Here is a 13,406-nt window from a genome sequence, read left to right as displayed (position 1 = left end):
CAAGAAATGGAGCCTAACTGCTTCCTGTTAATGATATGTTTCAACAGAACGACCAGAGGAGATATACTTTGAGACAAAATTTAATAATTAGAACTCACTAATATTTAGAACAATCGAAGAGACTAAATTCTCTAAGTCAAATCCTGGTCACTGTGGTCGTGAAAGATGATCCGAAGACTCGACCTCCATCATGTATTATATATTGTATCGATACATACTATTTCAAGCTGTCATCTGGAAGTTACCACTCTTCGTGCACTATATGAATGGGTATTATTATTTGCCATTCCTGCAATTTGTGATGGGTTGATCTTATCAGTTTTCATCAGTGGAGGCAGCCGCAGCAGCAGCAACAGCAGTCTTTGCTCCTTCAAGCATGCACTTCGGTGGCCAACAAAACGTAACTTCTTTTGTTGCTCGGTTGGGTTAGAAATGGTTTGAACGTCAGGAGGAGCCCAATTAGTGTAACCACATTGAGTAGAAAGAAAACCGCATGATCACCTGCATTTTAAAACAACAATCAATATAAAAGCATAAGCTCACTAGATGATGGAAATAATATCTAGTTTGCATGCATTCATCATTCAACTAGATTATCTGGTTCTTTTTCATGAAAATAATATTGTGTGAATGGCAGAGGCTTTTGCAATGATACAAGGCTTCATAGAGAAGCAAATTATACCTGGTAAGAAGGAAGCCTGTTGACGCTTTTGTGCCCATGAAAATCTGCAAACACACATAAAATTACAATAATAAATCGTCCATAAATCTCGGTCGATGAGGTTTCCTTAATGTCATCATTTTAAGGTTCATATAAAGTTCAACATGAACTGTTGACAAGATTCACGGTGAAGATTTAGTCGAGTATTACCAACCAAGCATCTGAAGCTTAAGATGATGACAATTTCACCAGTTTAATTGAGTTGTATGTTGGTAACAAAGTATCAAAGGTTAATCTCCATATATTCAGAAGCAAGGTATGTGGTACCACTCAGTTTTTTCCGGTTCAATAAAGGAAAGGTACTGATCATTATAATTATCTAATTATTTTTTGGCTAGTACTGAATAGTACAGGTCTGTATACTGCTTGGTACATTAATAACATACCAGTCCGATAAACAAAATCGGTACTGAACATGATAAGACCTTGATTGAAAGTCCATCTGACTAACAGTAACCTACTTACGCTTTAGATCAAATAGCTCTATATCACCCAACGGGAAAAATATTATAAAATGAGCATCCTGGAAATTTCTGAAGACCAAAACTTGCTTCCATCAGATTTACCATAAATCAAGTTAAGAGTTGATGACTAAACAGTGGCAGCATCATGCTACAAGACTCTACTGACATACAACCTTTTGGTGAACAAATTAATGAACAACAACAACAATATTATCCTCATAATACTGTACTGCCAAGTAAAAGAGAAATTCATCAGATTTTCCTCATAACATTGTTTGTTTAATAAATTGAAACATGAACTGGTGTCGGGCTTGAAACAGTTTGACTATTGATATGGCTTGTGAATTGAATACCATAAAATTAACAAACCATAGAAAGAATGAAGCAGAAAAAAACACTAAAGAAGCTGCAGAAAAATGAGTGGTCTATACATATTTGCTTACTTACACTTACACTATTAGGTACTAAGTAACGTGTTCTGTGAAAAAGTTTATAAGAACTACTTACAGAGCCCCTCCACCTGCTGGAGCGACAGCTTTAAAAAGAGACATTGCAGTAATAGAAATACCATTTGCAGCACCTCTTTGATGCCGAGGCTGTGATAGGGAAGTTGCGAAAACGTAGTTCAAAAAAACATCTTCAATGGCTAATATAAGTGAGTGAATCTTAATAACTAGAGTAGAGAATTACCACAGCATTATTCTGTAGGATGTTGAACCCATTAATGATGGTTATCTGATTGAAATACGATTAACTTGAATTAGAAGAACAATATAAGAGAAGTATTGGATAAAAGTATTAACTAATGTAGGTATTAAAGTTAAAATGTCGTACAGATTCATTCATGTGCATCATTATTATTATTATAATTTTTCCAATTCCATCCTCTCACAAAGGCATACCATTCAAGGAATCAAGTGCCCAACTCGAGTAATCATATTGACTGGTGTTAGCATTATGCAGCAAACTGGTTATACTAAATATACATAAATAAGAGAGGCCCAGTGATGACATGACACTATCCCCAATATGGGGTTTGTTTCTCACTAGTAAACCATGACTTATCACTGGTGCACCAATGTATTAATATTTGGTATATACTTAATTCATTGGTTACATTGTTTAAGAGTCAAAGATCATGTATGGCTGAAAAAAAAAATTTACTTAGGATCAAGGTCTGTCATACCGAAGCATACCGCTCGTATCGGACGGTACGTATCGGTCCGACAGATTACCAGTATGTGGACTGTCCGTTACTGCTATAGTGCTACAATACTATACTATAGTACTGTAGTAGTGCTATAGAACTATACTGTAGCACTGCTACAGTATAAAAAAATATAAAATTGTTTAGTACACAAGGGTGTACTGCTCGGTACACCCTGATGTATCGCCCGGTACACCGGTACCATACCGTACCGAGCCCGGGTCGAAACGTCGGTACGGTACGATACGACGAACTTTGCTTAGGATGAATCTAAAAGCATGTAAAAGCAGAACAATTAACTCCAAAGTTATTATTCGTGCCCCCGTATTTGCAGCGTACACAGAAGAAAAATCAGTGTTATTTTACTGTCAGTGTGGACCAAAATATTGGATCTAAATAAATTAGGTCCATTGAACATTTCTGTATTGTTGTGTGGCACAAACTATAGACTCACGTGAAAACCTGAATAAACACGGCCATGATCGAGAAGACAACTTTAACCTGAATTTTACCAGAAACCAGCATTAAGGTCGAAGGCATAAACAAAATAATTTCCATAAACCTGATAAATCTAGATAAGTCATCTTTTTAGTTGTTAAAATTTGTCCTGTATTCTGATTAGATCATAATTCAATAAAGCTGGCATGAGTATGTCAAGTTGATATGTAAAAGCCAACTGCATCACCCTATAGTAAACGATGATGGATGAATATTTAAAATTGTTTTAGCATACAAATGTTCCAATGTGATGACAATGTATTAATTTTGGTATGCAATGCTATTAGGAAGAGAAAGAGACAAATACTCACAGAAAAAGCATTCTTCAGGAAGGATGCACAGTTCACAATTAACTGACATTCTAATCCAGATAGCTTAGACATAAATGGATAACCGGCAAGCAATGGTATAGAAAATATCTGCACATAGAACACCTCTCATCAATAAACACTCGATATATATTGACATGAAATGACCACAATGGAAGGCATTGATTGCATACTGCTGCAACACGAGATGAAGTGATGGGTCCTAAATACTTCTCGAAGGGTGGATAAAGAAATATTTGATAAACCAGGAGACCAGTACCTAGTAATGAACAAGTCAGTAGGTACATTCTTAGTAAATCCCTAAGCTTAATTTCCTGAATCATTCACTATAAAGGATTTTCTTGACAAAAGCACAAATTAACTTAAGTAGATCAATAAGCTAAATTACTGCTTGAACTTTACATAAGCCAAGAAGATGAATAAAATTATGAACTATTTAAGTCAACAATTAGAATTTTTATTCAGCTGTATTCGCTAGCATCATATTTAAAGATCCCGTGCATTGAGACAGATGTATTTTGCAGTTTTCTAGAATAATGTAATTAAGCATCTTTGTGGCAAACTAGATTTGATAATAATAAGGGATAAATACTATTACAGTGTTCAAAAGATTTCATCTAGTAAGTCGAGAAAGCACTGAAATGTTAAATCTGGACTATTCTTTTTTATTTTAAGCATCAATACATGCCCCATTGTTATGCGAAATCTGGCTATTCTAGGTTTTCAATAAGCAGGTATGCAAGTCCATTTAGGAGAGTTCAAAATAAGCAGATAAGTACTTTTAAGTCAGATGAAAATACAAATGCACCTCAGTTTAATACACAATCTGCATACTTAACTTCAAAGTACATCTACACCACTTAATGATTTTCATCCTTACTGAATGTCATGTATTACTTCTCCCAGAGCTTAAGAATAACTTTTTTACCTGTAATCGCAAGTACTTCTCCAACAACCTGAGATGAAAAGCTCAAGCCACCATAAGATTGATTGCTCACAGCCCATAAGGAGAATATCTGAAATGTTGTAAGATGGAAACTTCTCACCAGGATATACAAAGAATGAATAAAAGGAACAAGACAATGGGAAGAAAATGTCTAAGTGGCAATTGAAAAAGATTTCTAATGTCTTCCATGCCCCATTTAGATATATATCAAAGGTACTTTGAGGATACATAGTGTATGCTTCCCAGGAAATCTTTGTGTGTGTGTGTATATATATATATATATATATATACTACTATAACAACAACAAACCATAATGTCTCAATTATTTGAAACCGACTACATGAATCTTGTCACTTTTGAGTTATATAAAAAAAATCATTAGTTAAATTAAAGGTATTTAAATTTTTATTTATAGTTTCTACTAAAGACAAATTAGGTCTCCCCCACCTCTACTCATACAACTAATATTAGTTGTCTTACTCTTACCTCTTCTGATTATAACATTTATGATTTGCCTTTAAGTTGTTACCAAAAATTCTATTTTGAATACTATATCAGTAATCTGCTAATTCAAAATTTCTATGAAAATTATAAAAAAATTGTTATTGTATTCATGATTTATGATGACGTATTTAAATATTACAGATAAACATCCAGAGTTTGCCATCTACCACAATTATTTAGATTTGATATATTGGCTAAACAATATCATGTTTTATTGGTATGAAATATGTAAGTCCATGCATCATACAGGTATGATATCCTTCTAGAACATATACTGAAGATGTGTTTAGATAAGATAATACCTCAGAGTATGCCATATCTTGAAGGGAGAAAACACAATAAACAATGATTGCTGACATTAAAGGCCAATTCTTTATCAAGCTTTTAGAAGCCTCAGTTTCTTCACTACTTTCTCTTGTTTCACATCTAATTAGTGAACCCTCCAAATCTTCAATTTCCCATTTGCCATGAATGTGCAAAGTCTCCTACGTATGGGTAAAACTTAGACAACAAATCATGTGAAGAACCAGGATAAATTCATTATGTATGACATGAACGTAACTTGTTGCAACATTAGCTAGTTAAGAAGGCAAATTAAAGAAATAAGAACTGCCTAGACATAACAGAACAGAAGCAACAAAAAAATGAATTTCATGGAATTCTAAACTCAAAAAAGATAAATTACAGCAGGTGACAATAAACTGGTATTTCGTATGACCATAGAGTGCTTTGTATCATATTTCATGATTGAGATCATTAAACAAGTCAAAATGCAAGAAAGAACTATTGCAGTTTGTTTCTGCAAAGATCACCAAGGATATAGAAATATCTGAAGTTATCCACAGATGCATTTACAGTTTCCCTAAAATCCCAGTGCCATATCTATGTTAATATAATCATTGGAAAGACATAATCTGCTGAGAAGCGAAGAAAATCTAGAAAAAGACTGGAAATTTCCTATAACTGTAAAATCAGGAAGTCATATGATTGAAAAAGCAAGTTCAGGCTTATAGATATAATGTAAGTATAGCTTTAACTTGTTTGGTTGTCAAATTTTGCTAAGGTGAGTAAATATGAGGCATGATGCTTTATTTGCGAAAGTTCATAAAATTGCTGCAAGTCCAAACACCATCCTGTTTGCCAAAAGAATTAAACTAAGAGGCTCATAGTACTATTACTTACAGGAAGCCAGAGACATGCAACAGTGGCAGCGATTGCCACGAGAGATATGCAAAGGCATGGTAAAAAGTAAGGAAACCTGCAGTTGATTGCAAACCTTGTTTAATTAGCTTTGAGTGACAAGTATACAAATATAATTGCCTGCTATGTTTCTATTTTCACCTGCCAAATAATGACTCCTTCGAAAAGATATTTGGGTATTTCTCTGCAGGCTGAAATAATATGCATCCATAGAAACATGTGAATGAGTTAAATAGGTAACACAATATATGGAAGAAAAACAGAAGCTCAAAAACTATGATATAAGCAACTGCAAGATAGAGCAGATAATAAAGAGTGATCACAAGCACAAAAATGCTAGGTGTTTCTACATTGGACTTCAAGAAAATAACCCAATTGCAATTATTTGACTGTATTAATAACACTCAAAATCTGGCAATTTGGTAATAATTTAAATGAAAGATAACAGGAAAGCATCATTAATTTAAGTAAACCAGTACCATAACAAAGTGGAAATTTGTTTAGACTTCAAATTGCAGAAGCCTAAGTATCAACTTTATATAAAAACTTGACTACGCAGGAAACCACTATATTTTTTCTCTTATTTAATGATAGTTCTTAACTGTGAAAGACGTCCAGTTATTATGACCTTTTACGAGTATAATTTTTTTTCTTTCCAAGAAACACTGCATCTTATTTTCCACCACTTGTTCAAAATGGGTGTCTTCATGCAGCTGGATGAGTTTGCAGCAATGAAGCCCCTAGCTTAGCAGAATGTTAAAACTATTTTTCTTCAATTATGGGAGATATTACACTGCTTTACCATATGAAATCCAAAATTTTAAGAATTCTTCTAGATTATTTTTAGATTCATACAAAAAGATGCTACATGGGTCCTTAGTACAGCAATAGTCCCGTAACAACAATTGCTGGTTGAATTGAACTTCATACTCATTTAATCATTAAAGAGAACTTTCATGTATCTAATGGTGTATTTATATAGCTGTTTGATAAGTCAGATTAAGAAAATCAGTACCTGAGCAAGGAAACCTCCAATAGCTGGACCAACAACTAATCCTATGCCTCGTGAAGTACTAACCTATAACCAATTAGTATGACATTAAGACTGGAAATGACCAACAATAGTAATTGGAAAGATAGTTTAAAACAGACAAAAAGCCATATATAAGGTTCTTACAAGGGATAATCCTAGAGCTTGATATTCTTTTCGGCAAACTTCTGAAGCATAAGCCTGTATTAAATTTCACATAAAGCTTCAGTTAGAAACTTAAGCTAAAATCTCCGAGAAGAATGAGCAACTTGAACCCAATTTAGTATATACCTTTATTGGACCAAGCAAACCACAAAAACATCCCATAAATGATCTAGAAATAATTGCCATCGAATAACTCGTGCTAAGCCCAAAAAGTGTGTTGAATATTATTCTGAAAAATTAACTCAGTTGAGAGGGAAAAGTAGCACATCGATTAGAAAACTAACCAAACTTCACTAAGGTTACAATAATTAATTTTAGTTAGTAAGGAATCATATAGTTCTTACACTGAAATAATACTAATGAGTATAACTGGTTTCCTTCCATATCGATCTGCCACAACTCCCCAAAATACTGAAGTCAGAGCTCTTCCAATCATAAAGGAAGATCCTTCAAAATAAACAAAAATTGAGAACCAAAGTCTCCACAAATATTCAATTATGCCATTCTACTATAAAGAAAGATAATTTCTTGTATCACCTAGAGAGAGAGAGAGAGAGAGAGAGAGAGAGAGAGAGAGAGAGAGAGAGAGATGGAATACATCAAAAACTTACCTACAAAACCAGCATAAAATCCAATATCCTCTTCTCTTTTGGCAATATGTAAGTCCCTTATCTGAGAAAAAGAACATGACAGAGAGGGTAAATTAAATAACTCTCATGACAATTTCTCAGGCTTCTAGGGATAACAAATAATGCTAGAAAACATACAGTAGGCATCTCTTATCCAGTTCTAAAGAGTGTCACAGAATCAGGGTATACCACTTAACGATAAGAAGACATTAAAGATAAAACATTCAGGATTAGTCTATCACTGTGAGTGTAGAGTATCACATCAGCATTAGCAAAGGCAACGCTTGAGAATCCCACTACCCACCACCACTAGTTTAGTACCCATAACAATTCTCGTATGCCACCACCATCAAGAGGATGCAAAGCCCAAAATAGGAGTCACAGCACATTAGATGGAAGTAGAGAAAAAATTGAGAGCAATAATAAAATCCACAAATTGTGTGCAATTTCTACATAGTAAAATTTTCACAGAAGCAAAAGAAACTTAAAGAGTCTCTAAAATTATACTGTTAGGCAACCAATCAATCCACCCTAAAAGTAACAGGAAAGCCAAAAGTGGGAATGCCATATTTATATATTTGAAACAATATCCAATTAACTATTTTAGACTGGTCGAAATCCAGCTAGACCTTATTTTATATTGTTTTTGAACTTTCTATTCATATATAGTCAAATTTATTAAATTTAAGTGGTTTAAATTTAAGGTTGCTCCTTGGTACATCGGTAAGGTTGTTCCTTTGCAATTTGAAAGACCGAGTCACAAAAACAATCATTTTAAAATATTTAAATGTAAGACTGCGTATATTGACCCTCCTCAAACCACATTGGCAAGAGCATCATGAACTAAGTATTCTTTTTTTACTAAATTTAAGTAGTTTTAATCTATAAAATAATTAATAAAAAGACAAAATAGTTGTATCTAAAGAGTATATGTATAAATAAACAAGTTCTAACTATTGGGCATGATAAACTTGATGTAAATCCACTATGATGATCGTGGTGAGTCCACGAAGGCTGGATTGAGATCCTTGATGTAAATTCATTGTAAATCAATATATTATGTCCATAAGAACTATATATAAAGCTACTCATATGGCATCTAATATTGATAAATAATATGTCATTGATATAATGATAATTTGGTACTAATCATTAACTCATCAATGTGAAGTTGTGAACCACTCATGTGGTTGAGGTACATTAGGTAACGGGTCTCTTGAAGTTTGCCAGTAGAGCTTATCATCCAGTCCAAATCCAATATCGACAAAAAACTGAACAATAAGCTCAATTCAACAGGGTTCTGAGGTAATAACTCTTGAATCAACCAAGAACTGTCTAGTTAGGAGTAGTTGGTGCATCAATTCATGCTCGAACCAATAAATATCACCCTATACATACTAATGTGAGAGGAATTTAAAATCATGAGTGTATGTTAATTGATTATCAATTATATTGTAATATTTTAAAATTAAAATTCAAAATTCAAGTTGATATATTATATTGCGAAAATATATTGTTGAATGAACAAAAACTGGTGGCTCTATAAAGTTTAAACACTCTTTTAATTAATTGGGGACTTTATTTCATCTTGGAGAAATTTGTTTTCTATATGTTTGTGAAGGTGAATCACAAGTATTTCACCTACCGAATCCTCTAGGACAAACTCACCATTATTTACAAAAAAAAGAGTCGAAGCCCTTTTTCAAGCTAGAATTCCAGTTTCAAGCAAATTCTTAGACAATAACTTGCTCCCAATTGTAACTGCATTTATCCAAGTAGTACTAATGTTTGAACAAGTATGGATGAGTGTATCTTTGTTAGACGTTTTGGAGATAACAATACATATCATTCTTTAACCCTATTATTAAATCAACATAAACTTTATGGATCACCAAACAACTTGTATATGCATTCATGATAACTTACAGATCTTGACAATATGAACATTAATGATGTTGATGAAATTGATATTAGTGATACTATCAACATTGACAGTGATCACAAGTCGGGGTGCTTCAGTGATAGAAAAGCAAATTCCATCAGAAGTCACATAAAAAAGAAGTTTTAAAGCATATTTTTTTCAAAGTAAAATCTGAACAGATTGTGTAAGTGCAGCAGATTGACATTTCATGAGACAGAAATCATGGTTATTGAAACCAAGTTTTGTTGCACGTACCATGAAGTATAAGAAAGGAAACAACGACGATATTGGTAAGGCTGAAAAAAGCAATATCAAGGTATGAGACACAGTGACACAAAATTAACAAATAAATCAGTATGAAAGAAATTTTGAAACAAAATATATTTATGTATACGCTTTATTAGCAGATAGTCTATAATATATTAGCACAAAATGAAGCAAAATAAAGTGGAAAAAAAAAACATGGCATAAATTCTTGGATATCCGTGCATCAAAACATCATCATTTTTGCACTTTTAATTTGGAGCATCTTTTTGACTTGACATGTAGTTAAGGGGAAAACAAGAGAAACAATTCTTTGCATAACAGAAACTTATATCATTATCAATAGATTGCATTCTTCGGGGGTGCTCCTTCGTGGTGCTATCTAAATGCACATTTATGTGCAATGCATATGTCATTGAGGAAGATCTTGATTACTGAATCATTGTACAATAAACTGTCTTTGAGGAGAGCAATGTCCGTATGCTATCAACATGTTCAAACTATGATAAGAATGTCCAGCATCTCTTATGTAAAGCTGATGACAAGAATATTGACTTGAATTGAAAAGTATACTACCAGATTGAGTCGAATTAGTTGGGTAAATTTATGCCTTTGACATGGATCACCCATTACCATCCATCACTGTCCAATTCCCTTAGATGTCAAGCTGAAGTCATATGGGAATCCTGAAATTCTTACCATAACTGGAAACAAAAGAAGAATAGACTGAACATTTTCATGCAGTTGATGCACGTCTGAACATTTCTAGAAATCCAATTGCAGATTTGTGATTTAATTTGATCATGATGATGTAAAATTTTTTATTGGATGTTTCCAAATTGCAGCACTGTACTAGCACGTATTATAATAATCTCAACTTTGCAAGTTTGGCATCACGACTCTCTCATCAACTTCTTGTCACAAATGATTACTCCTATATGCAAAGCCCAAGCAACATAAAAGAAATGTTCTCTTCTCCACAGGGAACGGAAGAATAATTGGTCTATAATGCAGTCTATTTACTTCTGAACTTTATAACTTTGTTTTAACACTCTCATGAGACTCATGACACATTTCTCCACTAGTGTAATAATCCTTGTTTTCTCATAAATCTGTCAAATAATTAAACCGCACAACTAACGTGACTTGTGCATCAAAAATATGTAAAAGATTCATCCTATATGATCTTTTACTTCTCCTATTAACATATTATAATCATCGCCACTTATCAATTTTTTGCCTCTACATATAGCGTCTATGATAAATCCTATATGAGAGGAAGGACCATCCCAAAGTACGGTTATCGCGAAATCAAAGCGATAATTTTGGATCAGTCAGCAGGCACATCGCCTAGTGGAAGATCATTGCAAGGTAGCTGATAGAAAATACAACGGGTTGGGAGTTGATGCACCTCAGTGCAGCTTCTCAAGCTTGAAAGCAATCCATAACTTGAAAAATCAAGCCACAGAATACCACCTGATTCGTAACACAAAATCTCACGTAAAGTTGATTGCCTTTTAATTCCCTCAAAAACGTCACTCGATCAAGGTGAAAGAAACCCTAATTCCTTCCTGGCACAGCCAAAATCACGCAGTGCAAAGCCTATCTGGAACTATTTCCTTGTATCTCGAACAACAACAATGAATACAAATTGCTAACGAAGAATCACCGAACAACATGTAAACAGCAAGCACTAAATCATCAAACGAATCGTTCGAGATTGTTGACTCACCAGAGCAGAGCGTGACGATCCAAATGAAGAAGAACTCCCCGTAGGGAACTCCACGATGGACCTCGTTCTTCCGGTCCTGCTTGCATCCGGGGCAGTTCTCATGGTACACCTTCATCGGCGGCCCCGCGTTACCCTTCATGACCACCACCACCACCACTCCAAGAAACAAGCCCTAGTTTCGGCCAGCGATCAACCAAGTGCACAAGAGGCTGCGATCGGATTCGGGGCTTCAGATAACAACCTTGAAACAAGAAAGATTCCGCTTCCGTTGCTATCCAAAACTACTGCTCTCTCCCGTCCTCCACGATCTCATGGTCAGCATCGGAATGGAAGGGAAGGGAAAGGTGGATTGCAGGCTATGGATGGATCGAGAGGCGGTTTTGCTATTCTGCGCTTTTGAAGGTGCGTATGTGAGAGAGAGAGAGATGAGAGAGGAAATCCGTGCAGTATGGAGTATGGACTCTATATATATATCTATAGAACGACGCTTGAAATATCATATTTGCCCCTTTCAAATTCTAATCAGATTTTACATATAAGTCCCTTCAAATATTGTAAATCTCGTTAACGTCCACCAAATAAACTTATATATATGATAATTACTATGGTTATATTTCAAATATGTTAAATATTAGTGAGTTTTTTTGATCTTTTACAAGCAATTTAGATTTAGATAAATAAGCAAATAAAAATCGTTTATTTGCGGATAAATGTTTGCCAAATATATGGGCTCAGAAACACGTGTCGATGGGCGGATGGTGGGAAAGGGACGCCGGCGAGATGTTGACACGGGCTCACTGACTCGGTCCATCTTTGTGATTAGGAATTAGAGCAAGACCTCGATCGAGATTGGATTCGTCGTCTCATGTGTTCGCTTGGGTTCTGCAGCTGATGCGTGGTTGTGGTTGTGGTTGTCAACCTATGTTTGGCGGAGAAATATGATGCATCATATCAACTTAAATTAACATGCTGGTTGATAATTATTTGGATTAAAACATACTTTGGTTCTAATGTGTTCGGTTGCGGAGCCAATCTTGATTCGAGTTTGAATATGTTGCGATGTCAAAAGTAGAAGCAAGGACCATGATAAGACTCTAAAGTCTTATCGTAGGCTCTGATACCAAATGATAAGACCCTAAAGTCTTATCGTAGGCTCTGATACCAATTGATAAGACCCTAAAGTCTTATCGTCGAAGAAAGGAGAGAAATGGGGATGATAATGATCACTTCGAGGGGATCGACCTCCTTAATCGCTTCGAGGGGATCGGCCCTCCTTGATCGCTTCGAAGGGATCGGCCTCCTAGGGTTTGTCCAAAGACAGAATAGTATTTTTTATAGTTTACGGAAAAAAAACAGTTACATCCCTATTTATAGAGTTCCACCCAGAGTCCATCAGTACTTGAACTCTAATAATAAATAAATATTAAATAAACCTCTATTTGACTCTAACTGAATCAAACTGACTCAATAAACAATTGAACTAAATAGACTCAATAAACATTATTTAAAAGCTCAGAAAAAGGATCCAACCATAGGATTGGAACAAAGAACAAACGCTCTTACAAGCATATCAAGCCATTTTAGTGATCGGTTGAATTAGAAATGGTTTTAAGCTCAACATAATCGTCCCACTCACCAAAGCCACATATAGAGCTAAGAAGACCACACGATCACCTGAATCCCAACAAGCATAACTCACATGCATATAACATTACAATGCATTTTGTGCATTGTAACCAAATGCATAACCCAAAAGAAATATCTTGCATCAGCACAATCCAACTTTTATTGAAGG

General features: G+C 34.6%; 1 protein-coding gene across 1 annotated transcript; it reads right to left on the bottom strand.

Annotated features, from left to right (window-relative positions):
- Positions 1 to 148: 148 nt before the first annotated feature.
- Positions 149 to 12,018, bottom strand: LOC135619667 (probable peptide/nitrate transporter At3g43790). The gene is made up of 17 exons (XM_065121902.1): positions 11,612 to 12,018; positions 9,871 to 9,911; positions 7,677 to 7,737; positions 7,410 to 7,512; positions 7,192 to 7,294; positions 7,048 to 7,101; positions 6,886 to 6,948; positions 6,012 to 6,061; positions 5,853 to 5,928; positions 4,973 to 5,155; positions 4,148 to 4,235; positions 3,393 to 3,478; positions 3,202 to 3,309; positions 1,876 to 1,920; positions 1,693 to 1,781; positions 683 to 726; positions 149 to 501 (listed from the first exon to the last, which is right to left on the bottom strand). The coding sequence occupies exons 1-17, from the start codon at positions 11,748 to 11,750 to the stop codon at positions 371 to 373; spliced, it is 1,464 nt and encodes a 487-aa protein (XP_064977974.1). The 5' UTR covers positions 11,751 to 12,018; the 3' UTR covers positions 149 to 370.
- Positions 12,019 to 13,406: the final 1,388 nt, after the last annotated feature.

This window comes from Musa acuminata, chromosome BXJ2-8 (genome assembly GCF_036884655.1).
Source record: "Musa acuminata AAA Group cultivar baxijiao chromosome BXJ2-8, Cavendish_Baxijiao_AAA, whole genome shotgun sequence".
NCBI lineage: Eukaryota > Viridiplantae > Streptophyta > Magnoliopsida > Zingiberales > Musaceae > Musa > Musa acuminata.
Note: the sequence above shows the minus strand (reverse complement) of the source record. Positions and strands in the feature narration are given on the sequence as shown.

Coding starts and splice junctions, on each gene's coding strand:
- LOC135619667 (XM_065121902.1), bottom strand. CDS start 11,750: ATGAAGGGTAACGCGGGGCCGCCGATGAAGGTGTACCATGAGAACTGC. Junction 7,102..7,191: donor GTTTGCTTGGTCCAATAAAG/GTATATACTAAA, acceptor AATTTAATACAG/GCTTATGCTTCAGAAGTTTG. Junction 3,310..3,392: donor CTTCATCTCGTGTTGCAGCA/GTATGCAATCAA, acceptor TTCTATGTGCAG/ATATTTTCTATACCATTGCT.